Here is a 25,761-nt window from a genome sequence, read left to right as displayed (position 1 = left end):
AACGGAGGTTGTATTTTCTGAAAAACGAATAGCGTTGCTGTAAACAGCTTATAAATCAACAGTAAATGGCGGAGTTCTTCTTTAATTTAGAATACAGGTGCCGGTGAATTCTAAGGATCAAATGTTATACAGAGTTAGTCATGAAGCTGCCATTTCCAAACTCAGGAGTTGTATGCTAGTCTCAGATCAGGTGACTGAGTGGGCCCTTCAGACATGAGGCCCCTGAGACACGTGTTTTGCTTTGTAACAGGCTCCCTTAAAGTGTTTTGTCGATTTAGAAAAGCTGCAAGAACGAAAGAACACTTGGCCAGAAATTCAGTGAGCTTCTAACTTCCTGTGTGGGCTGACAACCCATGTGGCATTGAAACCCTAAGCCTTGTGTTGTCAGCCCCTCCCCCAGGACTACAGAACTCCACCTATCCCCCAAACAGTCTTTGAACTCATACAAGCCTGCCCAGATACTATATGCAGAGAAATGGATGTTGGAAGATGTAGTTCTGGGGGTTTGCCTACTTCAATAGAAAACTGACCTCCCTACTTACCCTTGGGAACAATATCTCAATTTAATGCAAGGATTAACATTTTGAGTCGTCACACACCTTGACTTTTCCCATCAAAAACATTCTCCAGTCTCCGAAAAGATTCCATATCACCCTCCATTTCAGTGCCAATTGGGTTTGCCTTGTAACAAAATATGGCCGTCAATGCTTTCTCATGGTCTCATGTACTTGAGAGCAAGAGGCTGTATTAGTGTAAATTGAGGACATATTTCTGCATCTGGGAAACAACTGCCGTGTACAACCGTCCATAGTAACAAATAGCTGGACCCTGCGTTCACTATATCCGCTCTCCCCGGACCCCGCGTTCACTATATCCGCTCTCCCCGGACCCCGCGTTCACCACATCCGCTCTCCCCGGACCCCGCGTTCACCACATCCGCTCTCCCCGGACCCCGCGTTCACCACATCCGCTCTCCCCGGACCCCGCGTTCACCATATCCGCTCTCCCCGGACCCCGCGTTCACCACATCCGCTCTCCCCGGACCCCGCGTTCACCACATCCGCTCTCCCCGGACCCCGCGTTCACCACATCCGCTCTCCCCGGACCCCGCGTTCACCACATCCGCTCTCCCCGGACCCCGCGTTCACCACATCCGCTCTCCCCGGACCCCGCGTTCACCACATCCGCTCTCCCCGGACCCCGCGTTCACCACATCCGCTCTCCCCGGACCCCGCGTTCACCACATCCGCTCTCCCCGGACCCCGCGTTCACCATATCCGGTCTCCCCGGACCCCGCGTTCACCATATCCGCTCTCCCCGGACCCCGCATTCACTATATCCGGTCTCCCCGGACCCTGCGTTCACTATATCTGGTCTCCCACAGTACGCAGAACATGGAAATGCAATTAATTCAGTAAATATAAACTGCTAAATACCTTTTCTCATCAGCACTATAGCAGTCTTGTGTGCTGTATACACCACTGCTTGCCTTATGCATATGGGAGCCTGAGGCTACACAAATGTAAATTGAATATGGCGCAGACTATAGTAATGAATGGCCCGATTCAGGTTTACTTGCTTCTTGCATAAACCCTGCGCAGGCACAAAGCTGCATGCAGACTGCAGCCAGGGTTGTAGGCCCATACACATGAGTGGGTTTACATAATAGCAGGATACACCCGAGTACAGACATTCATCACTATGACTGGCACCATACACAACGTACATTTATACAGCCGCATGCGCCCATAGTGGTGTAAACCAATGTATAGTTCCATACAGCCATTTGTTACTATGGTTGGTCGTATGTGGAAGCTGTGTATCCTGGGTGCAGAAACATACCCACAATTTATTTTACACAGCCCCAGGCACCCATGTACATGAGGCTTAAAGTAGACCTATAGGCAAAAATTTAAAATCGATATGTTCCTCAGCAACCATCTTGGAATTCCTTCAGCAAATCCTACTGAACACTTGTTAATCCTTCCAGAGCTCTCTGCCGTACGGAACTTCCTGTTTGAGGGTGACAACACTATGCTGCCTCTTGAGAAATGGCAACGTTGTCACCTTTGTGCCAGCTGTCCCTGCAAGAACTATGGCATGACATGCGGAAGATGGGGGAAAAGCATGTTGTCTCCTCTTATAGGCAAGCTATTAGCACATCCATCATCTACGGGAACAACGTGATCTCAACAGCAAGGACATCACAGGAGCCAAAAATGATCAGTGTAATTACTGAAACCTCCAAGTTAAAGTGTTACTAAACCCAGTACCGTGCATTCACTATATCCGGTCTCCCCGGACCCTGCATTCACTATATCCGGTCTCCCCGGACCCTGCATTCACTATATCCGGTCTCCCAGGACCCCGCGTTCACTATATACGGTCTCCCCGGACCCTGCATTCACTATATCTGGTCTCCCCAGACCCTGCATTCACTATATCTGGTCTTCCCGGACCCTGCATTCACTATATCCGGTCTCCCCGGACCCTGCATTCACTATATCCGCTCTCCCCGGACCCTGCATTCACTATATCCGGTCTCCCTGGACCCTGCATTCACTATATCTGGTCTCCCCGGACCCTACATTCACTATATCCGGTCTCCCTGGACCCTAAATTCACTATATCCGGTCTCCCTGGACCCTAAATTCACTATATCTGGTGGTGGGACTAAGTCTGGTTTAAGCATTATGTCACAACTGTTTCTCGAAAAAAAAAAAACACTCTGTGCTTTTGCCTAATGCTGATTTTTTCTTTTCTTTTTACCTAGGGGTGGCATGATCCTTTAAATTAGAGGTCTTCAAACTTATAATTACAAGGGTCACATATGGTGAAAAATACTTACGAGCCCCCCAAAAAAAACAAAACAAAAAAAAAACCAGTTTTATAAATTAATGATTCCTTCCTTACATCAGGGTCCTCACTAGAGCCTTCCTTCTTGCATGAGGATTCCCATCAAAGTCCCACTTTATATTAGGGTCCCCATTAGAGGCCCCCCAAATGTCAAGGTCCCCAGCACTGCCACCCTTCAAGCCAGGGTAGCCATCAGTGTCCCTCCTTACATCAGGATCCCCCATCAGAGTTCTACCAAACAGCAGGGCCCTTATCAGTGTCCCCCTCTACATCAGGGTCCCCATCAAGGCCAACGCTTAAAATCAGAGTAGCCAACAGTGTCTTTCCTTACATCAGGATCCCCATCAAAATCCTACCAAACAGCAGGGTCCTCATCAGTGTCCCCCTTTACATCAGGGTCCCCATCAAGACCACCGCTGAAAACCAGGGTAGCCATCAGTGTCCCTCCTTACATTAGGATCCCCATCAGAGTCCTACCAAACAGCAGGGTCCTCATCAGTGTCCCCCCTTTACAACAGGGTCCCTATCAAGGCCACCGCTGAAAACCAGGGTTCCCATCAGAGTCTCCCCTTACATCAGTGTCCCCTTTAGAGTCCCCCTTACCCCTGTAAGGCTTACAGCATATCATTAATTGTTAAGACGCCGGTGAAAACCTGAACTAGAAATCCTGGGGAAGGGAGGCCATGTGGCCCCTTGGGCTGTAGTTTGGAGACCCCCGCTTTAAATCACACAGGAAGAAAGAAATGTAGTGTAAACAAAAGTACTGCAAGTAAAATACATTCATGATGAAGAGGGGCTGGTAGGAGGAGTTAGAGAATTGAGTGACTTTGGGTACTTGAAGACGGACCAAGCCGCATGCATAGACAAAATCCAGCGTGGAGCATGCTGACATCTAGTTTTGCAACAATACGATCTCTAGAACGCCCCGCCCGACGCACCGACAACACTTTGGAAGTCACATTACAATTTGGAGATGTCCAGTAAATAAAAAGTTTGTCTATACAGCAATAAAAGGTTTGTCTCATTCGGCTTGCCGTAAAAAAAAAAACCAAAAAAACAAAAACACTTTTCAACTTAAAAAATAAATTTTACGCGAGGTGCAATCAGAACCCTGTATCGGAATAAATTAAAGTTCAGAGTGATCGATTTGTCACCATTTCCAGCCTCAAGGACACCGTTTTACGTCCGTATATGATGCCACTTCGGAAAAAATTTAAAAAGATAAAACCCCCTCCCCCCCCCCACTTTCACGATTGTATCTTTTGTTAGTCGCATCGCCGAGTAAAACAAGGTCCCTTTATATGTTGGCGATTCCAGCACTGATGAGGGATTCGGAGGGTTCTGGTTGTATTGGCTCAGACGGAGAATTCGGTGCCGCCTTTTCTTGCTCTGAGGAATCGTCTCATTTGTAATCCCACAAAGGGGTTGATCCAGAGTAAGGATGGCTGCCCGCCGAACACGGACCTCATCCCGTCCCACCTCAGCCTCCGCTCCCACGTGGGCTTCTCGCTTTTCAGCCTTTCAATTTCCTACATAGGGGGCAAAGAATTAGAAAAACATGTTTGTGAGATGCAGCAAGGATGACCATGACAAGCTGAAAGAGACAAAAATTGGTCTATAGATCTGCTGTGTTCCTGAGCCCAACTCTTTGTACCATCTGTGCTAAGTAAAGCGATTCCAAAGTCTAAAAGGGTTTTTTTTGCTTTTTTTTTTTTTTACCTTAACCACTTCCAGTCCAGAAACTTTAACCCCCTTCCTGTCCAGGCCAATTTTCAGCTTTCAGCACTATCACACTTTGAATGACAATTGCACAGTCATGCAACACTGTACCCATATGACTTTTTTAGCATTTTTTGAGACAGATAAAACTTTATTTTGGTGGTATTCATTCACCACTGAGATTTTTATTATTTTTGCTATATAAATGAAAAAGTCCAAAAATTTAGAAAAAAAGTGTTTTTCTTATAAAATTTTGCAAATAAATAATCTTTATTCATAAATCCAAAATTGGCCAAAATTTATTCTGTTACCTTTTTAGTAAAAAAACAAACAAAAAAAAAAACCCAAATTGGTTTATAACCAAAAATTATAATTTTTTAAAAAATATTTTTACTTTTTTTTTTTAATATTATGGGTTTTTTTTTTAAATTAACATACTGTCACCCTAGCAGCACAGTGTCACCATAGTGACACTGTACTACTTGCGGGGGGTGATTTAAGATTTTTTTTTTTTTACACGGATTGCTTTTACACCCATAAAGGCTGTAAAAACAATCATTTCTCCTTCTCTCTGGCTGCATTCCTGCAGCCATTGAGAAATACTGTGGGAGCTGTGATTGGTCACAGCTTGTCATATGGTACAAGGCTGTTGTGAATAGCCTTTGTACCATGTGACCTCTGTGATCATTCACAGATTTTACACGTAGTAAGCAATGATGTCAAAAGTGACATCTTGCTCACTACTATTCATGTGATCACTGATTGGCCAATCAGTAATCACATGATCGAGACCTCACACAGAGGTCCCGTACAGCGATCGTTGTTCCTCCGGACACAGCGGGCACCGGATCACAGTGCTGTACGCTCCCAGGGAGCGCGCACAAGCAAGGAAGCGGGGAGGACATTTATAAATGGCCATCCACCCCTACACTGCTCCTCTCCAGCCGTTTATATACATGGGCCGGACAGGAAGTGGTTAAAGCATTCTCTGCATTAAAGTGGTTGTAAACCCTTACGTATACCCAGTGAAGTCACTGATCTCAGGTGATCACACAGAGATGAAACAAATTCTCCTATATCTGTTGTACCTGTTTATCTGCAGTCTTCTCTTCTCTACATGCATTAAAAGTCCAGAATTTTAAAGCTTGTCTGAGAGTTCTGGACTGACTGGAGGGAACAGACACCCCCACCACACAAGAAGAGAGCGGAGGCTGTCAATCACAGGCTGTGTGCTGGAGCTCCCTCCTCTGTTACCATTTTTCTCATCTGTCACCGCCATCCTTGACAATTTCTTGAATTTATTTGCAACACCTCCATATCTGCCCCCCAGCATGCCTCATCACTACTAGGGGCAAGCTCAGGCGAGTTTGTATCCTAATTCAAAGCCACTACTGGTCACCATCAAGCACTCAAGGCATTCCCCACACGTATGCAAGGGGTGTCTATATATGTGGCTGTGGAGAAAGGAATGCCTTGGCAGCTTATGATTGGTGGGGAGAACTGTTGGCTAACCAATTCCCTAGTGCAACTCCCCTTCCCCGTTTGCTTTTAGCAAATCAAGTCCAATGTGTTTGTGAAAAGGATCTGAGCTCACAGAAGCTGCCCTTACATGTTTAATTACAAGCCTGGTGATGATGTCACAGGGAGTAAAAAAAAAAATAAAAAAACCCAGCAGATTTCTCCCTAAAAGAACAAAGTAAAAGAAATAGGGCAGCACAGTGGCTAAATGGTTAGCACTTCTGCCTGGCAGTACTCGGGTTGTTGGTTCGAATCCCAGCCATGGCACCACCTGCCTGGAGTTTGCATGTTCTCCCTGTGCCTGCTTGGGTTTCCTCCGGGTACTCCGGTTTCCTCCCACACTCCAAAGACATGCTGATAGGTTAATTGGATCCTGTCTAAATTGTCCCTAGTATGTGTATGTATGAATGTGAGTTAGGGACCTTAGATTGTACACCCCTTGAGGGTTAGGGACTGATGTGAATGTACAATATATATGTAAAGTGCTGCGTAAATTGACGGCGCTATATAAGTACCTGAAATAAATGAATAAATAGTTCTGGGGGAGAGGGTGCCAGGAAAGTGTGGGGGGTAAACTTGGGTCATGCCTATATAACTACTTAAAAGCGGAACTTCACCTAAAAAGGGAAGCTCCGCTTTTACTCTTCCTTCCCCCTTCTCTACTATTTTTGGATGTGTTTTTGTTTTTTTTTTCTTGGAGCGGGTACCTATTTCTCCCTGGCACTCACTGAACTTCAATTCGGATAACCTAGACAGTGCAAGCGGAAGTGCGGTTAGCCTCCCCCTCCCGCAACCTCTTGGAACATGTCACAGGTCCTAGGAGGCTGCAGGTCTATTGAGAAAGCACAAAGCTACTCATGCATGCACAGTAGGAAACTGGCTGTGAAGCACCAGGAAGTCACAGCTGGCTTCCCACTTCCAAAATGGCAGCTTCAAGAACCCGAAGACCAGCAAAGAACCGGTCCAGGTGAGCACAGCGCTGGATCGCTAGACTGGAAAGTGCATGTTTATTAAAAGTCAGCAGCTACAACATTCATAGTTGCTCTTTAACCCCTTGGTGCCGGCACCTCCCGACCTTTTAAGGGTTTCAGAAGCCGGAAGGCAGGGCGGGGTTTTATGGTCATGTGACCGCCATGATTCACTGTCACGTCGGTCACATGATTGGGTAAGGTCCCGATCGAAAGAGGAGATCCGGATCTTTACGCGAGTACCAGACGTGTGGTGAGAGCACGCAGGGCGCGCGCTCTCAGCAATTTTGCTTTTCTTAATAGAATGCAAATGTGTGGCCGCTCGGCGTCAAGGCCCAGATGCCAGGAGGCCGCATATTTGCATACGGCCAGTGCCAAGAGGTTAAGGGTTTTTTTTTTTTTTACCTAATCAGAAAAAAAACAAACAAAAAAACACACACCAACACCAGAAATCAGAGCAGTAACAGTCATGGCTTGTCCCATATCCCCACGTACCGTTTCATCATTGCATATGGAATGAATCTGTGTCCCGAACATGACAGCTGTGAAGGTGAGAAAGAGGAGGCCCTCGAGGCAGAGGAAGATCATGAGGATCACTGTGACAGGTGGACTGAAGCTGCTGCAATCTGCGGAATGACAAAGAGGGTAAGTGGGAGAAGGAGAATGGATGATAAGAGAACACCAACACAAAAATCAAAAGACATTTTTCAAATTAAAACCTCTGAGGTTTATATGTCAGTGTTCCTTATTCGGATATATTAATTATTATTATACAGGATTTATATAGTGCCAACAGTTTGCGCAGCGCTTTACAAAATGAAGTTAGACATTACAATTACAATATAATTTGGTACAAGAGGAAACAGAGGGCCCTGCTTGTTTGAACATGCAAACTAAGATCTATTTCCTTGATTTCTGTCCAGGGAAAATGTCACCATTCTCAGTAAATTTTAAGAATGTAATGCGGGCCATAGATGGGATAAAAAATAGCCGAAAATCGGGCAAAAAAAAAAAAAATTGGATGATTTTTGGATCGTTAGTGCGGTAATCGGCCGGCTGGTTTTTGTGATTTTTGCCCTTTTCGATTATCGATCCTGCTGGAAAAAAAAAAAAAAAAAATCGGCCAAATTTGTTGTTCTGCCGATTTTCGCGGCAATGATGGACAAATCTGTCGATCTTTTTCCGATTTTAAAAAATGCACATGAGCAGTGACATGAAAGAAGAAGGAAAAGAAGAAAAGGAAAACAATAGAATATGAATGAGAGGAAATAGAATATGAATAAAAAGAAGAAATAGAATATGAAGAAGAAAAAGAAGAAATAGAATATGAAGAAGAAGAAGAAAAAGAAGAAATATATTATGAAGAAAAAAGAAGAAATAGAATATGAAGAAGGAGAAAAAAAAAAAAAAATTTCAGTCCGATATAATATTTGACATTTAAAAGTATAGTAACATTGTATCTATTTGTATCTGAATACAAACATCTGTATCTGAAATGGATACAAAGATACAATGTTGCAACTTTTTATTCTTATTCATATTCGATTTCTTCTTTTTATCCAAATTCTATTTCTTCTTCTTCTGCATATTCTATTTCTGCTTCTTCTGCATATTCTATATAATTGCCAGCTGTAGACAGGACGAAAATCAGCCGACTTTTTTATACCAATGGTGGTAACATCGGCTGATTGAACGACCAATTTTTCATTTCTCCAAAAAAAAAAAAAACGGCTGGTTTTCTCCCCGTCTATGGCCTGCATAAGACAGAAAAGGGGCGGTGAGGGGAAAAACGTACCAGTGTTACAGGCATCCTGATGCGAGTACAAAACTCCCTGCTGCTGCCTATGTATGCCAGACTTGGATGGCAACAAAGGAGTTAACTAGAGCTGATTAGGATAAAGTAAGAGTTAATGGGGTTAATTAGGAACAATTTCTACCTAAATGGGTTTTTTTTTTCCCACATGTCAAGTTGCATTAACTAACATCATATGAAGATGGAGTTCATCCCTTCGATCTACCTCTATCTCCTGTCTGCTCAATGTTTATGAACAATGTTACCTTGAATCTCTGCTCCGAACAATATTTATAGACAATGATACTTTGTATCTCTCCATTTCCTGTCTCATCAATGTTTAAAAACAATGCTATTTTAACCCCTTGCCCTCCAGAGGATTTCCCCCCATCCTGGCCAGGCCATTTTATGAGTTACAGTGCTGCGTTACTCTGACAATTGCACAGTCATGCGAAGCTGCACCCAAATGAAATTTGCATACTTTTTTTACCACAAATAGACCTTTCTTTCGGTGGTAATTGATCACCTCTGCGGTTTTTATGTTTTTCCAACAATTTTGGAAAAAAAAGCCAAAACTATATTTTTGTTATTAAACAAATCTAGTAAAAAAAAATGTAAAAAAAAAAATCTAATTTTGTCATAAATTTAGGCCAAAATGTATTTTGCGACATGTCTTTGCTAAAAAAAAAAAATCCCAATACGTGTAAATTAATTGGTTTAAGTGAAAGTTATAGCGTTTATAAATGACGGTATATATATACTGGAATTTTATTTTACTAGTAATGGCGGCGATCAGCAACTTATAGCGGGATGCAGCGGGCATTGTGACACTGGAGGGAACTGACTTGGTGTCACTGACATCCCCAGTGACACCAATACAGTGATCAGTGCTAATAAAAAGCACTGACATTGTACTAATGGCACTGGGCAGGAAGGGGTTAACATGTGGGGCGATGAAAGGGTTAACTGTGTGCAGTTTTACTGTGTGCTCTGTGTGTGTGTGCTTTACACTGTAAGCACACTGCCATACAAAGCAGTGTGCAGGAGCTGACAGGGGGAGAGATCTGTGTTGTTTATACACAGGTCTCTCCCCCGTCGGTAATACTCGGAGATCAGTGGGGAATCACCGGCCGGGATCCAGTGTATTGACAGCCGAGGCCATGAATGGCGTGCCCCCTAACTGTACCTGCAAAATCACGTATTTATACACATGATATTGCACACCCGTGCCGCCCTGTAGCAGCATTTCTATTATCTCCAGGTTGAACAATGTTTACAAACAATGTCACTTTGTATCTCTCTATCTTGTGTATGAACATTGTTTATGAACACACTGTCTGACCTTTGACAACAGCTACTACTTACACTAAAATTTCTGGCTGTCATTTTGACAGCATGGAAATGTGTTCAAATGCAAGGAGTTGGGGGGAGCAGCAAGTCAGAAGGACAGGGCGTACTAAATATTTCCTGTGTACTTTGATGTTTTTTTGTGTGTGGCACACCCAAGGTACACAATTTGTTAAAGACCAGTCAAAAAACAAATCACTTGTATCTGGCTCCAGCCACCTCCCTCTCCCACATATTATTATTATACAGGATTTATATATTATATTATTATACAGGATTTATATATTATATTATTATACAGGATTTATATATTATATTATTATACAGGATTTATATATTATTATACAGGATTTATATATTATTATTATACAGGATTTATATATTATTATTATACAGGATTTATATTATTATTATACAGGATTTATATATTATTATTATACAGGATTTATATATTATTATTATTATTATTATACAGATTTATATATTATTATTATTATTATACAGGATTTATGATACAGGATTTATATATTATTATTATACAGGATTTATTATACAGGATTTATATATTATTATTATACAGGATTTATATATTATTAATATTATACAGGATTTATATATTATTATTATACAGGATTTATATATTATTATTATTATTATACAGGATTTATATATTATTATTATACAGGATTTATATATTATTATTATACAGGATTTATATCGCGCCAACAGTTTGCTCAGCGCTTTACAATATAACAGGAGACAATACAGCAACAATACAGTTCAATACAAGAGGGAAAGTAGGGCCCTGATCCTGGGAGCTTACAATCTAGGAGGGAGAGAGGGAAAGGAGGGCCCATATAGATTGACTTCAGTACAACTAGCTTGTCTATAGATGGATCAAATCTAGACCAGTGCCTGCTGAAACGGCCAAGATTCAATACATCTAAGGCCGGCTTTACTCTATGCAAAATTAAAAAAAAAGTTTTGCCTTTAGTTACACTTTAGGGTCTGGCTGAGCATACCTACTGTGTTAGGAAATTGAGCCCCCACACCTCTCTCATACTTCCACACCTCTCTCATACTTCCAGGATTTTATTGTTGAGTCCCCATTAGAGAACTTTCCCTAACTTCCTGTCCAAGGGATGGCTGTCAGACAGAACAGGAAGGGAAGATATGTGGTTCTTCTATTAATTGCCCCTGTTGGCTGCTTACCTGTCCACTGCCCCCGGACACAGGTGAAGAGCTGGAAGCCACAAAGAATGAGGGCGTGCAGAGAGATCAGTGCTATGTACATCTAGAGGGAGGCCAAAACACAAAACAAAAACCACAAAAAAAAAACATGCTTAGCATAATGTATGAACAATGAACTGTCAGTACTGCTCCAAAAGTGATTAAAGTTGAACAAAATTGGGGTTACCAGTCAGGGAACTAGCTGGAAGCACATTAAACAACATTAGACAATTTCTGTTACATTATTGTATTTGTAGTTCTCAAAGTGTCCACACTGAACTACTTGTGGGGGGGTGATGAAGATTTTTTTTTTTTTTTTACACCGATTGCTTTTACACCCATAAAGGCTGTAAAAGCAATCATTTCTCCTTCTCTCTGGCTGCATTCTTGCAGCCATTGAGAAATACTGTGTGAGGTGTGATTGGTCACAGCTTGTCACATGGTACAAGGCTGCTGTGAATAGCCCTGTACCATGTGATCTCTGTGATCATTCATAGATTTCACACGTAGTAAGCATTGATGTCAGAAGTGACATCATGCTTACTACTATTCATGTGATCACTGATTGGCCAATCAGTGAACACATAATCGGGACCTCACACAGAGGTACCGTACAGCGATCATAATTAAAGTGGGTTGAACAAAATTTGGGTTACCAGTCAGGGACCTAGCCGGCAGCACATTAAACAACATTAGACAATTTCTGTTACATGATTGTATTTGTGGAATTCATTTGTAGTTCTCAGTGTTCGCACTGAACTTCTCTTATTTACTCCCTTTTTACAATTGCAAGAGTTATATTTTATAACACTTGATTAGCGCAGATATAACTGTTGATCCTGCCAGAAATCTTATGAGCTGATAACTTCCTGTGCTCTCTGCCTGTGTTGTGCTCTTATCAGTTAAATCTTTAATTGTTCCCAGTTCTCTCTGAAGATTACACAACAGTCCTCAATATGAAATATTACCGTATTTTCCGGCGTATAAGACGACCCCCTACTTTTTCTGCTAAAATGTAGTGTTTGGGCTATACTCGCCGTATAAGACTACCCCTCTTCCAATGCACACCAGTGGGAGGAATAGTGCCCCATCATCGGTGTCAGTGGAAGGAATAGTGCCCCATCATTGTATTAGTGGGAGGAATAGTGCCCCATCATTGGTGTCAGTGGGAGGAATAGTGCCCCATCATTGGTATCAGTGGGAGGAATAGTGCCCCATCATCGGTGTCAGTGGGAGGAATAGTGCCCCATCATTGGCGACAGTGGGAGGAATAGTGCCCCATCATCGGTGTCAGTGGGAGGAATAGTGCCCCATCATCGGTGTCAGTGGGAGGAATAGTGCCCCATCATTGTATTAGTGGGAGGAATAGTGCCCCATCATTGGTATCAGTGGGGGGAATAGGTGCCCCATCATTGGTATTAGTGAGAGGAATAATGCCCCATCATTGATGTCAGTGGCAGGAATAGTTCCCTATCATTAGTATCAGTGGGAGGAATAGTGCCCCATCATCGGTGTCAGTGGGAGGAATAGTGCCCCATCATTGGTGTCAGTGGGAGGAATAGTGCCCCATCATTGGTGTCAGTGGGAGGAATAGTGCCCCATCATTGTATTAGTGGGAGGAATAGTGTTCTATCATTGGTGTCAGAGCGACGAATCGTGCCCCATCATTGGTGTCAGTGGGAGGATTAGTGCCCTATCATTAGTATCAGTGGGAGGAATAGTGCCCCATCTTTGGTGTCAGTGGGGGGAATAGTGCCCCATCTTTGGTGTCAGTGGGGGGAATAGTGCCCCATCTTTGGTGTCAGTGGGGGGAATAGTGCCCCATCTTTGGTGTCAGTGGGGGGAATAGTGCCCCATCTTTGGTGTCAGTGGGGGGAATCGTGCCCCATCATTGGTATCAGTGGGATGAATAGTGCCCCATCATTAGTATCAGTGGGGGAAATAGTGCCCCATCATTGGTGTCAGTGGGAGGAATAGTGTCCCATCATTGGTGTCAGTGGGGGGAAGAATAGTGTCCCATCATTGGTGTCAGTTGGGGGGAGGAATAGTGCCCCATCATTGGTGTCAGTGGGAGGAATAATGCCCCATCATTAGTATCAGTGACACCAATGATGGGATATTATTCCTCCCACTGACACAAATTACACTTGCTGACCGATGTTCTAGTATGGTTCTGCTGCAGCCAGCATATGTGGCTGCAGCAGCACCTCTACACTGCACACTTACCGGCCGCTACTTCACTCGATTTTCGCGGGGCCGCTCGGCTCCGCCCCCTCACCGGTGATTGGCCGCCTGTGTGCCTTTCCTGAGCTACAGTTCTGGCGGCCAATCACCGGTGAGGAAATATAGGCTGCCTAGAAACACCCACGCCTCCATACTGACACCCACCCATTAAGGCATAACTACATAATTACATAACTTCTCCCAAGGGCCAGCCCACTGCTTACATCAGAACTGAGGACTCTTGAGAGGAGTACTGAGGCAGGGGGACTGTGATGTTTAGAGGAAGCTATGTACAGCACCCTGCCAGACCTTCTCACCAGCCATGCCCGCTTAACTGACAGTCTCCTCAGCACTCCATCTTCTACCCCACTCCCTTATCAGCCCGAATCTTCCATATTTATAGGCCAGTCCACCACTCCACCAGGGCTTCTAAATCTGGGATTGGCCAGATTCCCCCATGAATATGCTGACTAGGACTCCTCCCCTTCCTTCTTACTGACCTCTGGTAGGTTCTATGGTCCTCCAGAGTCAGGAGGAGGCAATAGAGCCACAACCTGTGGAGTCATCCAGCTGACCTTCAATAACCCAACCTTAGTCACATGACCGAAACAATTACCCCCTGGCTCCTTCAACCAGCTAAGATCTGCTAGTTTTGCACAGAGAAGCATAGAAACCCAGTGATGACATCACTGGGTCTAATAAAGGTTTTATTTAAAAAACTCCATTAGCATGTTGATGATGGGGAGGGAGAAACCAGGGAGGGTAACACACAAGCAGATTAGACTTTAGCTTTTTAGTAAAAAAAAACATTTTTATCTTCTGGAGCAAATCCGCTACATTTTTCCCTAAAGATTAAAAATTCAAAGCAACACTCACAGTGAAGAGCACGAAAAACCTTTGGTTCTTCTCACCCACACAGTTGTTGACCCACGGACAGTGATGGTCCATCTTTCGGATGCATCGCTTGCAAATACTGAGGTGGAGAGAACACAGGAAAGACAAATAAAGAGAGGAGCAGAGGAATTATGCGATGTGAATATGTACATTGTGACACTTCTACATCAGGGACAATAGAACGGAGTCTATGAACCGGTCAACAGGCTTTAAACCTTTAGTCAGCACAGGTCATTTACCCCCGGTTCACATATATGCGGCCTTGCAGGCCGCGTTTTCGAGGGCCCAAGAGCCCATTCCTTTGAAGGTACTCCCGTGCCCCGTGACATGCAGGGAAAAAGTCCCTACACTTCTTCTGAAAACGCAGCCCACATAGGAACCTCAGTTCCCAGTACGGTTGCATTTTCCAGTGCGTGCAGTGTGCCATTAGAACTAATGGCACCCGCCCGCGGGTCCGCATTCCTCTGTGCGGCTGCGGATCCGCGCAAAAATCCGCGCAGCCGCGCATATGTGAATCTAGCCTTAAGCCCAACTTTAGCAGACATGAGTTTGTACCCATTAGCTGGACAATAAGGCTAGGTTCACATCTGTGGGGGTGGTGCAGCTGCGGATTCGCACGAAAATCCGTACAGCCGCACCCCCCACACAGAGTAATGCGGACCCGCCGGCAGGTGCCATTAGTTCTAATGGCACGCTACAGGCACTGGAAACTGCAACCGTACTGGGAACCAAGGTTCTCGTGTGGGCTGCGTTTTCAGAAGAAGTGCAGGGACTTCTTTCCCTGCGTGTCAGGCTAGATTCACATCTGTGCGGTTGGTGCGGCTGCGGATCCGCATGAAAATCCGTGCAGCCACACCACCCGCACAGAGGAATGCGGAGTCGCGGGTGGGTGCCATTAATTCTAATGGCACGCCGCCCGCACTGGAACACGCAACCGTACTGGGAACCGAGGTTCCCGTGCAGGCTGCGTTTTCAGAAGAAGTGCAGGGACTTCCTCCCTGCGTGTCACGGGGCACGGGAGTCCATTCAAATGAATGGGCTCTCGCGCCAGCACAAATGTGGCCCACACGGCCGCATATATGTGAACCAAGGGTCTCGGGGCACAGGAGTCCATTCAAATGAATAGGCTCTCGTGCCCGCGCAAAACGCAGCCCGCACGGCCGCATATGTGAACCGGAGGGTAACTCATTTTGTGACATTTTATGAGGACATATAGGGCATATTGTTAATGTAGCTCCTGCTCAAATGTATTAGTTGACAAAAAACAGATATAGTTTAACAAGCTGTAAACGCTGGATGCACTACACATGCCCCAAACAACCTAATTGAAGTACACAGGGTGTGTGTAGCATGTCCAGGGGCGGACTGATAACTCATGGGGCCCCCGGGCAATAGGGGATCATGGGGCCCGTGTCCTTGCCCAAACTTAAAAAAGTCTATGAAAAAGGTACCAGGGGCATCTCATGGGGGCCCCCTACTGACCCCGGGAACTGCCCGAGTTTCCAAATGGTCAGTCCGCCCCTGAGCATGTCCTTGTCCTCTGTCCCACTGCAGCCCCTCTCCTTGACTTGCTAGCAATTCCCAACTGTGAAAATGACAGCCGGAAGTTGCTATGTAAATACAGCAGATTTAGAGGCTGTTGAAAAGGAGACTGACACAGTGTTTCACTGTTCATATGAGAGATAGAGATATACAAGGTGACATCCTTTATAAACAATGTTCAAAGAGAGATACAAAGTAACATTTCTACTTTACAGTTGCTTATGTAGCTACTAGTACACTCCCTCATCATCTCACGCCTTGACTACTGCAACTCCCTCCTCACTGGCCTACCCAAGTGCAGGCTCTCCCCGCTCCAGACCATCCTGAACTCAGCTGCCAGACTCATCCACCTCACCACCCGCTCCACCTCTGCCACCCCCCTCTGCCTCTCCCTCCACTGGCTCCCGATTGCCCAACGCATCAAATTTAAACTCCTAACCCTGACCTACAAAGCCGTTCACAACACTGCCCCTGACTACCTCACCAACCTGATCACCAAGTACCACCCTACCCGTACCCTTCGCTCCTCACAGGACCTCCTTCTATCCTGCTCCCTGGTCTCCTCCTCCCATGCACGACTGCAGGACTTCTCCAGGTCCTCCCCCATCCTCTGGAACTCACTGCCCCAATCCATCAGACTGTCGCCTTCCCTATTCACATTCAGGCGCTCCCTCAAAACCCATCTCTTCAGGGAAGCCTACCCCACCCTCACCTAACGGCCATCCTCCCTCATTCCTCCCACCACTTCATCCCCCTCAGCCACTTCCTACTGTACCTTTACCCCCTCCCTCCTAGATTGTAAGCTCGTAAGAGTAGGGCCCTCTTACCCCTCGTACGTTGTTTGTTGTTGTTGTACTGTGCCATGTATTGTCCCCCCTATTGTACAGCGCTGAGCAAACCCTTTGGCGCTATATAAACTCGTAGTAATAATAATAATAATAATAGCTACTCAAATTTGCAGATTAAACGAATGAACTTCAAATCTGCACATCATGGCATCTAAAGCAAAAAAAAAAAAGAGAACATTTTTTCCCTATTTAACCCTTTATTAAACCTTTGTTTACTCTAATCAGTCCTAATTGACGCTTTCTTCCGCCATCTTCCCCATTCCCATTATTTTTTATATCTATTTTATAGCCATTAATATTTCAACGGATTTTACTTTTTATTCAAATGTGTTATTTTTTTTAGTGTCACATTGAATAAACAATAAGCAAAATGCAAAAAAACTATTAAGAAGTCATTTTAAACAGGAAAAGAAAAGAATAAAAAAATGATACTTTTTGTTTACAGCAACTTAAAAATAAATAAATAACTAACACTAATCAATGTAGAAAAAAAAGTGCTTTTTCTAGTGTTATGTTTTTGTCTATGTATGGATTGCAATTGCAAACATAAAAAAACAAATCATTCTAATATTATCACCAAAAGCCTCTTTGGCCCCCCCCCCCCAAAAAAAAATAGAATGACGCACGTTGTATTTTCAAAATCATCATGACAAAAGTGTATTTCTTTCTCTCTGACATACTCCAGCAGCTTTCACAGTCAGGGGGCGGAGCAAACGGACAGAGGAGTGAAGTTTCGCTTTGCATAAACCAGGTTATACCCGTCCATTCACTCTATTTATCTATTTCAGGTACTTTTATAGTGCCGTCAATATACGCAGCACTTTACATATATATTGTACACAGGGGCGGACTGACCATTTGGAAACTTTAACACTGCCCGAGGGCACGGGGTCAGTAGAGGGCCCCATGAGATACCCCTGGTACCTTTTTCATAGGCTTTTTTGAGTTTGGGCAATGACACAGGGGCCCCATGATCCTCTATTGTCCGGGTGCCGCATGAGTTGTCAGTCCGCCCCTGATTGTACATTCAGATCAGTCCCTAACCCTCAAGGGGTGCACAATCTAAGGTACAAATGAGAGAGCTTACACAATAACTATACCCTCATGGTAATAAGTTGCTCATATCTGGCAGATTCAGTGCCAGCAGCTCTAACACTTTTACAGCACACGGTTTCCCTACAGTGTCTGGAAGCATGCACAAACAAAATATCCAGAAGGGGCAAGGAGAAAGTCATGTTACTTATACTTGCTGGCCTAAGGAGCATGTGCAAGGCAAAAGCAGAGTACCAGAAAACAGACAAGGCATTTAAACAGGCAGTGCCCCTGAAATCACTACAGCTCCTGGAGGACAGCAGGAGAAAGGAAAAAGCTGAACAGTTATGTCTGCAAACTTGCTTGATTTGCCTGAATGGTTTAATAGAGGGGTTACAAATGCATTGTTTGGAGGAAAAGGGGGGAGTATTTTCATTGTGTTTGGAGATCAAGCCCACCAAGTTATTACCTGCAGTGGTGCGCTCGCTCCGGTTTGATGCTGCAACACTTCGGACATTTGTAGATGACTTCCCCTGGTTTCAGCTGTAGGCTTTCCATATACTCCTTAGTGGCATTTCCTTTGGGCACCGCTCCCTGCAATCACAGCAGACATTACCAGCAGGCTGGAGAACCAACAGATTCTTCTTACATCACTTATACAAAGATGAACTCCAGGCAACAAAGAAAAAAAAAAAAAAAAGACATTTTGCCAAGTTGGGCTTTCACATAAACATATCATGTATTCATATATCGAATTAGTATCAAGTACGCAAATCTGTCTTTATATCAGCTTCCTGAAATCCCCTGCAACACATTTACAGCCTGTAGCTCTATAGGTCTGTGCCATGGCCCCACCTCCTGTCTGCTTTCTGGGCCAATAGTAGTGACACCTACCTTCTCCATCCTCTAAGTTTGCTGACGTTTTTCTCATTACCACGTATTCAGCTACTGAGCAGGCACCTCCCACTACAAGCCTGATTTTAGTGGGCATGAAGCATCACAAAAATAATGAAAAAATCAAAAATGGCAGAACACCCCACATGCTATAGAGAGCTTCTCCACTTATTTTTTAGTCATGGCACCCTTTAAAATTATGCAAAACCACTAGGCACCCAAGCCTAAATTGGGGTCCCTTCATCACATCAGAGGCTCCCCCCTTTGACATCAAAGTCCTCAGTCCCCCCCTTTGACATTAGAGTCCTCAGTCCCCCCCTTTGATATCAGAGTCGTCTGTCTCGCCCCCCCTCCCTTTTCATATCAAAGTCCTCCACCTCCCCCTTTCACAATGGAGACCTCCACCCCCCCATCCTTTTAAATCAGAGTCTGCATTCCCCCATCCTCCACATCAGAGTCTTAAGCCCCCCTCCATTTTCACAGCAGAGTTCTTGGCTGTCCTATGACATGTAAGCAATTAATAACACGATACGAATAACTGTGCAGCGATCGCAGTATTTCACGAAGTCCAGATACCTATTTTTGATGATTGTATATTGCAGTCATGTGACTTGTTCAGGTACCTCCCCATCCCACTGTGATAGTGGGGGGGGGGTTGCAGAGATTACTTGCAGCAGGTCAAGTCCTGCATATGTCACAGCTGAATGTTCTCTCCCTTTCCCTGGGGCTGCAAAGTGTCACTTGGGGGCCACTATTAACCACAATGATGTGACCGAAGGAAATTCCCTTCCTTTTCTTGCTAAGTGTCACATGGGGGTGGTGTCAATCATTTATTTATTTCAGGTACTTATATAGCGCTGTCAATTTACGCAGCACTTTACATATATATTGTACATTCACATCAGTCCCTAACCCTCAAGGGGCGTACAATCTAAGGTCCCTAACTTACATTCATACATACACATACTAGGGACAATTTAGACAGGAGCCAATTGGCCTACCAGCATGTCTTTGGAGTGTGGGAGAAAACCCACGTAGGCACAGGGAGAACATGCAAACTCCAGGCAGGTGGTGCTGTGGTTGGGATTTGAATCAAGCAACCATTTAGCCACAGCAGGACATTCCCACCCTTTCCCTTGGGCTACAAAGGGCATTGCATGGAGGCTGCAGCAAAAATGTTGACATCAAAGCATGACGTTTCATTTCTTTGCACAGAGTCACAGCAGGACATTCTCTTTCTTTTCTAAAGGCCGCAAATATTGTCTTGTGGGGACTGCTGTCATTTAAGATGAAATCTCAGCAGGGCATTTCCTCCATTTCCCTAGGGCCACAAAGCAGTGTTATGTGGGAGGCCCCTGTAAAACATCATGTTATGTAACATAGGGCTACAAAGAGCATCAAGTGGGGACCACTGTCAATCACAATTACGCCAGAGCAGGACATTCCCTTCCTCCAGGCTGCAAAAATTGTTATGTGGGGGGCCGCTATCATTTATGATGACGTCACTGCAGAATGTTCCCTCCCTTGCATGTGGCCATAAAGAGTGTCACTCAAAGATTGCCATCAAGCACCATATGACGTCATAACACAAAGAGCATCATGTAGGGCTCAGTGTCAATCAGGGCCACAAACAGTGTCATGCAGAGGCCGCTGTCAATCACCATGTGACATCACAGCCAAACATTCCTTCCCTTTCCCAGGAGCCACAAAGCGTCATATGGAGGGGCTGCCAATGTGGTCTTAGCAGGACCTTCTCTTCCTTTCTCTAGTACCTCAGAGGGTGCCACATGGGCGCTGCCGTCAATGATGACATCACAGCTGGACATTCCCTTCCTTTCCCTGGTAGCTCAGAGGTGTCACATGGGCGCTGCCGTCAATGATGACATCAAAGCTGGACATTCCCTTCCTTTCCCTGGTACCTCAGAAGGTGTCACATGGGCGCTGCTGTCAATCATGATGACATCACAGGTGGACATTCCTTTCCTTTCCCTGGTACCTCAGAGGGTGTCACATGGGCGCTGCTGTCAATCATGATGACATCACAGGTGGACATTCCCTTCCTTTCCCTGGTACCTCAGAAGGTGTCACATGGGCGCTGCTGTCAATCATGATGACATCACAGGTGGACATTCCCTTCCTTTCCCTGGTACCTCAGAAGGTGTCACATGGGCGCTGCTGTCAATCATGATGACATCACAGGTGGACATTCCCTTTCTTTCCCCAATACCTCAGAGGGTGTCACATGGGCGCTGCTGTCACTCATGACGACATCACAGCTGGATATTCCATTCCTTTCCCTGGTACCTCAGAAGGTGTCACATGGGCGCTGCTGTCAATCATGACGACATCACATGTGCACATATATTCCCTTCCTTTCCCCAATACCTCAGAGGGTGTCACATAAGCGCTGCTGTCAATCATGATGACATCACAGCTGGACATTCCCTTCCTTTTCCCAGGGGTGCAGAAAGTGTCACATGGGGGCTACTGTCATGTATGAAGTGACAGCAGGACCTTCTCTCCCTTTCCCTGGGGCCACAAAAAATGTCATGAGAGGACTGCTGTCATCATATGACATCACAGCTGGATTCCCTTCCTTTCCCCTGCATCACAAAGAGTTATGTAGGGGCCACAGTCAATGAGGTCTTAACAGGACATTCCCTTCTTTTAACAGGGGCAGCAAAGTGTGCCATGTGGGTGGTGTTGTCAATCTTGATGATGTTACAGCAGGACATTCCCTCCCATTCACAAGGCCTACAAAGAGTGCCATGCAGGGGCTGCTGTCAATCGTTATGTGATGTAACAGTCAGACGTTTCTTTCCTTTCCTCGGGCCCACAAAATTTCACAAGAGGGCTGCTGTCAATCATGACATGGAGCCACCCTGCAATCCCTTGAAGAGTGTCATGTGGAGCAGGAGAGGAGAAAAGAGGAAGTGCAGAGCTTCCTCCCGGAAAGGACTGACACAATGCACGGTGAGGGTGGCTAAGTCGAAGGATCAGCTGGAACAGTATTGCTGCTCTGAACAGGGAAAGAAACGTTAAGCACACAAGTGGGGGAATTCATTTTCGAACCAATGATACAAAAACTAACCGACACATTAAATAGCGCTGGCTGCTACACTAGATGCCGTCTCTGAATCTCATTCCCGGGCGATGTCTTGCTCCCTTGCTTTTGTCAGACAGTGACGCTGCGATTGAATAAAAACAGAACACCAGGCAAATGTAAAAGACTCTGTACAACAGAGCCTGGGATAGGGAGAAGTAAAGCAAAGAGCAAAATCATGCTGATAGGAGGAGAGAGCAGAGATGAGCTCTTCAGTCTGCTGCTTCTCCTTTCACTGTCTAGTCACAGGCTGGGGGAGGGACAAGACCTGTAAGTGTTACATAAAATGTTAATTCACCTTCACAGGAAGAAAAAAATAAATAAAAAGGTAACCTAAACACAGTACTCCATTCCCAAGACCCCCGGTGCCCGCTGTACTTAGCTCTGTGGGTGCGGAGCTGTCAGTACCCATGGAGCCCATGTAGCAGTCTAGAGATATGAATTCCCTGCTCTTCTCCCTCTTCTCTGTGCAGCAGCTCCAAGATGAACCTGAGGGATTCTGATTGCTCTGATCCCTCCTGGAATCTCTGCACAGAGAAGAGTGAGAACAGCAGGGATTTCAAATCCCCAGACCTCTACATGGGTATGGACACTTCAGCATGTAGGGAGAGAGGGAAAGTAGAGTGAGGATCGGGGTGGTGGCGATGGTGTAAGTAAGTGTTAGTTCATCTTTTGATTTTAATTAACCTCTTGGCGCCGGCACCTCCCGGGCCCTTTAAGGGTTCCAGAAGCCGGAAGGCAAGGCGGGTTTTAGGGTCATGTGACCGCCGTGATTCACTGTCACGGCGGTCACTTGATCGGGAAAGGTCCCAATCGACAGAAGAGATCGGGACCTTTCCATGAGTACCGAACGGGTGTGCTGAGAGCGCGTGTGCTCTCAGCACATATGTTTTTTTTACATAGACGCAAATGTGCGGCGGTTCGGCGTCTAGGCCCAGACGCCGGGAGTAAGCACATTTGCATTCGGCCGGCGCCAAGAGGTTAAAACTAAGGTGTCCGTTTATGAACCAGGGGTAAATGATCGCTGCTCAGTTCTGCGGAATTCTCGGAGAACACAGTTCTCCTGTGAATGCCGTTTATGAAGCGGTGTAGATCAGTTCTCTGAACGAAGGGAGAACGGTCTACAAACGCTGGAAAACGGCTGATTTTACTATAATCTCGCGAGATTACAGTAAAAGATCAGTTTACTAAGCAGAGGTAAATTATCGCTGCCTAGTTTTCGGTTCCTCCGATTCTACAGCTCTGGGCTGAAGAATCTGGAGGGAGAACACAGATCTCCAGTGAAGGGCTGAACATGTTCTCCGCTGATCTCCTGAGCAGGGGCGGACTGACCATTTGGAAACTCGGGCACTGCCCGAGGGCCCGGGGTCAGTAGGGGGCCCCATGAGATGCCTCTGGTACCTTTTTCATAGGCTTTTTTAAGTTTGGGCAAGGACACAGGGGCCCCATGATCCCCTATTGCCCGGGGGCCCCATGAGTTGTCAGTCCGCCCCTGCTCCTGAGTGTCAAACTGTAAATGACCAGAGAATAGCTGCGATCCTCTGAATCGCAGCTATTCTCTGTGTCATAAACGGACAACTTACACGTTACACGTAGCAGAGAAAAATCATGATCCCTCTCCTGCCAGACAGGGTTGGGCTGTGTGACAGAGCTGTGTAAATCTCAGTACTGAATGGACAAAAATAAAAAAACATTTGGCAAACAGCTCCTATATAGGTATTTCATCTGTGTATGTAGCCATTTGCCTGGAGTTCAGCTTTGAAGGTAAACTCCACCCAATTATGATATATCGCTGAGCGCCGGCAGACAGCCTCACCATGTTATATGACTAAGACAAATCAAAAACCAGCATAAAGTGGGTTTTAAAACTGGGAGGAGGGAGGTTCTGGCACTCACCGGATCGGTTAGCATGGTCCTTAGGTGGGAGGCCAGTGCCATGACCGCCAGGCAGTTGAAAAGGGTCCCGTTAATGACGGAATACCAAAAGTCTTTGGATGGCAGCAGCATTACAAAAGTCACCACAAAGTCTGCATAGAAGACCAGCATCCATGTGATTACGGCGCACACCATGCCACAGCCGTCCCGGATGAACCACAGTCTGTCCGCCAAATCGTTGTCCGGATGGGCGGGGCTGTAGCCATCGCTTTCGTTCAGGAGAGGATGGTGTTCCACGTCGCGGAAGCGGTGTCCCGAGGACTGCATGTCTGGCGGATGGTCCTGAGGACACACAGGGACAGATCATACAAAACAAACTATAAGAAAGCGCAAAAAAAAAAAAAAAACTGAACAAATAGCTTAAAGTGGAACTATTTTCAGAGGTAACTGCAGCATGCTCAGTAATGTGTCAGTAACTCTTCCAGGCATTTATTACCTCTCACAGAGCTCACACTCACAATGCCTTCATCAGCTTTTCTCTCTAGAAATACAGTGCTATCTTTGTTCAGGCATCATCTGGAGTCACTATCCACTTCCCGGATTGACCTACAATTACATAAATCCTGGCGCCTGAGCATATTGGGGTGATTTCACAAATATCTGACATATATCAGCCTCTGCTGCAGCCTCTCACCTTGTGACTTGCTACAAAGTTACAATGTACAGTCTGATCAACGGGGGAGGTGAGACTGAGGAAATGCTTCCTCCTGCCTGCAGCAGACTGATGACATCATCTCAGCCTAGGAAAAGTCACTGAAAAGGGGACGTCAGTGAAATGCAGGGCTACCTCTAGTGATTTATTGACAGACCTCTATATTTGTTACAATAACAAATATGGAGAAGAAAACTGGTAACAAAGTGTTAAAAATAACTTAAGGTGAAAAAAATAAAAAAATCCGCACATGATGTATATTTTCCATTTAAGAAAGATAAATAAAGACGTTGCTTACCTCACAGCGTCATCAATGTTATTGGGACATCGTCTTCTCCCTTCCTCTGCAGGTGGAATCAGTCATGTCCGGGGGATCTAACAAGAATCAACAAGGCAGGTTTTAGTCCCATATACTGAGATAATGAAACATATTTCTGGTGATGTTATCTCATGGGATCGAAGGCTAAACGTTTCAAGAAAACCATTCATAAGAAAAACAAGTTGCCCATCCCATCCTGGGCTGTTCCAGTAGTCTAAAATATTTCACAAAACAAATGTATCGATATATCCAACATGTTTCGGGGTATCAGGGTTGCTGCATCAGGACTTCAGTTGTAATGGAGATCAAAAATGTAATTGGGAGACAGAAAACACCATCATTGGTTCTGGAAGTAATGTAAGGCACACTTGTCAGCAGACGACAATTGCAGCTTTGACTTTCAATCACAACTCAAACCTTGATGAAGGGGGCATCCCTGAACCACTGAAACGTGTTGGTCTCAGCAGATTTTGTTTGAGCCATTTTAAAAGAATAAACAAACTCATGCTCCTTCATTTTTCCCCGGATATAGTTGGAGAACCCCTCTGTTTTAAAAGGTTTCTTCTCAGTATTAAAGTAGAATTCCAGTCTTAATCTAACAAGTCTTAAAAACACTTCCCCGCCCCCCTCCTAACACCTATGCTGACTTACTTATGTAAAGAAAAAAAAAAAAAAAAAAGAAGGATATATATACTTACTTATATTCAGCCTCCTTCAGTCTGGTCACCTGATCCAGCTCCCCTGTGTCAGTCAGCAGCAGCTGTAGGGGAGAGGGAACACCAACAACAGATGGGCCATGGGAGCCTTTTGGATGATGTCACTGCCAGCCGTTGTTGAGTGCTCTTTTCTCTCCCATGCAACCGCCGCTGGCTAACATGGGGGATCACAT

General features: G+C 45.1%; 1 protein-coding gene across 1 annotated transcript in view; it reads right to left on the bottom strand.

Annotated features, from left to right (window-relative positions):
* Positions 1 to 66: 66 nt before the first annotated feature.
* The window catches only part of ZDHHC7 (zDHHC palmitoyltransferase 7), a 51,218-nt gene continuing 25,523 nt past the window's right edge, over positions 67 to 25,761 (bottom strand). Inside the window, exons 2-8 of the mRNA XM_089662861.1 lie at positions 24,852 to 24,928; positions 23,863 to 24,183; positions 18,439 to 18,563; positions 14,530 to 14,626; positions 11,413 to 11,494; positions 7,557 to 7,687; positions 67 to 4,385 (exon numbers count right to left, since the gene is read on the bottom strand). Of these exons, the coding sequence (XP_089518987.1) occupies positions 4,212 to 4,385; positions 7,557 to 7,687; positions 11,413 to 11,494; positions 14,530 to 14,626; positions 18,439 to 18,563; positions 23,863 to 24,168 (915 nt within the window). The 5' untranslated portion in view covers positions 24,169 to 24,183; positions 24,852 to 24,928 and the 3' untranslated portion in view covers positions 67 to 4,211. The remainder of the gene's footprint in view (positions 4,386 to 7,556; positions 7,688 to 11,412; positions 11,495 to 14,529; positions 14,627 to 18,438; positions 18,564 to 23,862; positions 24,184 to 24,851; positions 24,929 to 25,761) is intronic.

This window comes from Staurois parvus, unplaced genomic scaffold, assembly GCF_062004578.1.
Source record: "Staurois parvus isolate SC_StPar_1 unplaced genomic scaffold, SC_StPar_1.0 ptg001570l, whole genome shotgun sequence".
In the NCBI taxonomy this organism is placed as follows: Eukaryota; Metazoa; Chordata; class Amphibia; order Anura; family Ranidae; genus Staurois; species Staurois parvus.
The sequence above is the reverse complement of the archived record's forward strand: the minus strand, read 5'-3'. Positions and strand labels throughout refer to the sequence as shown.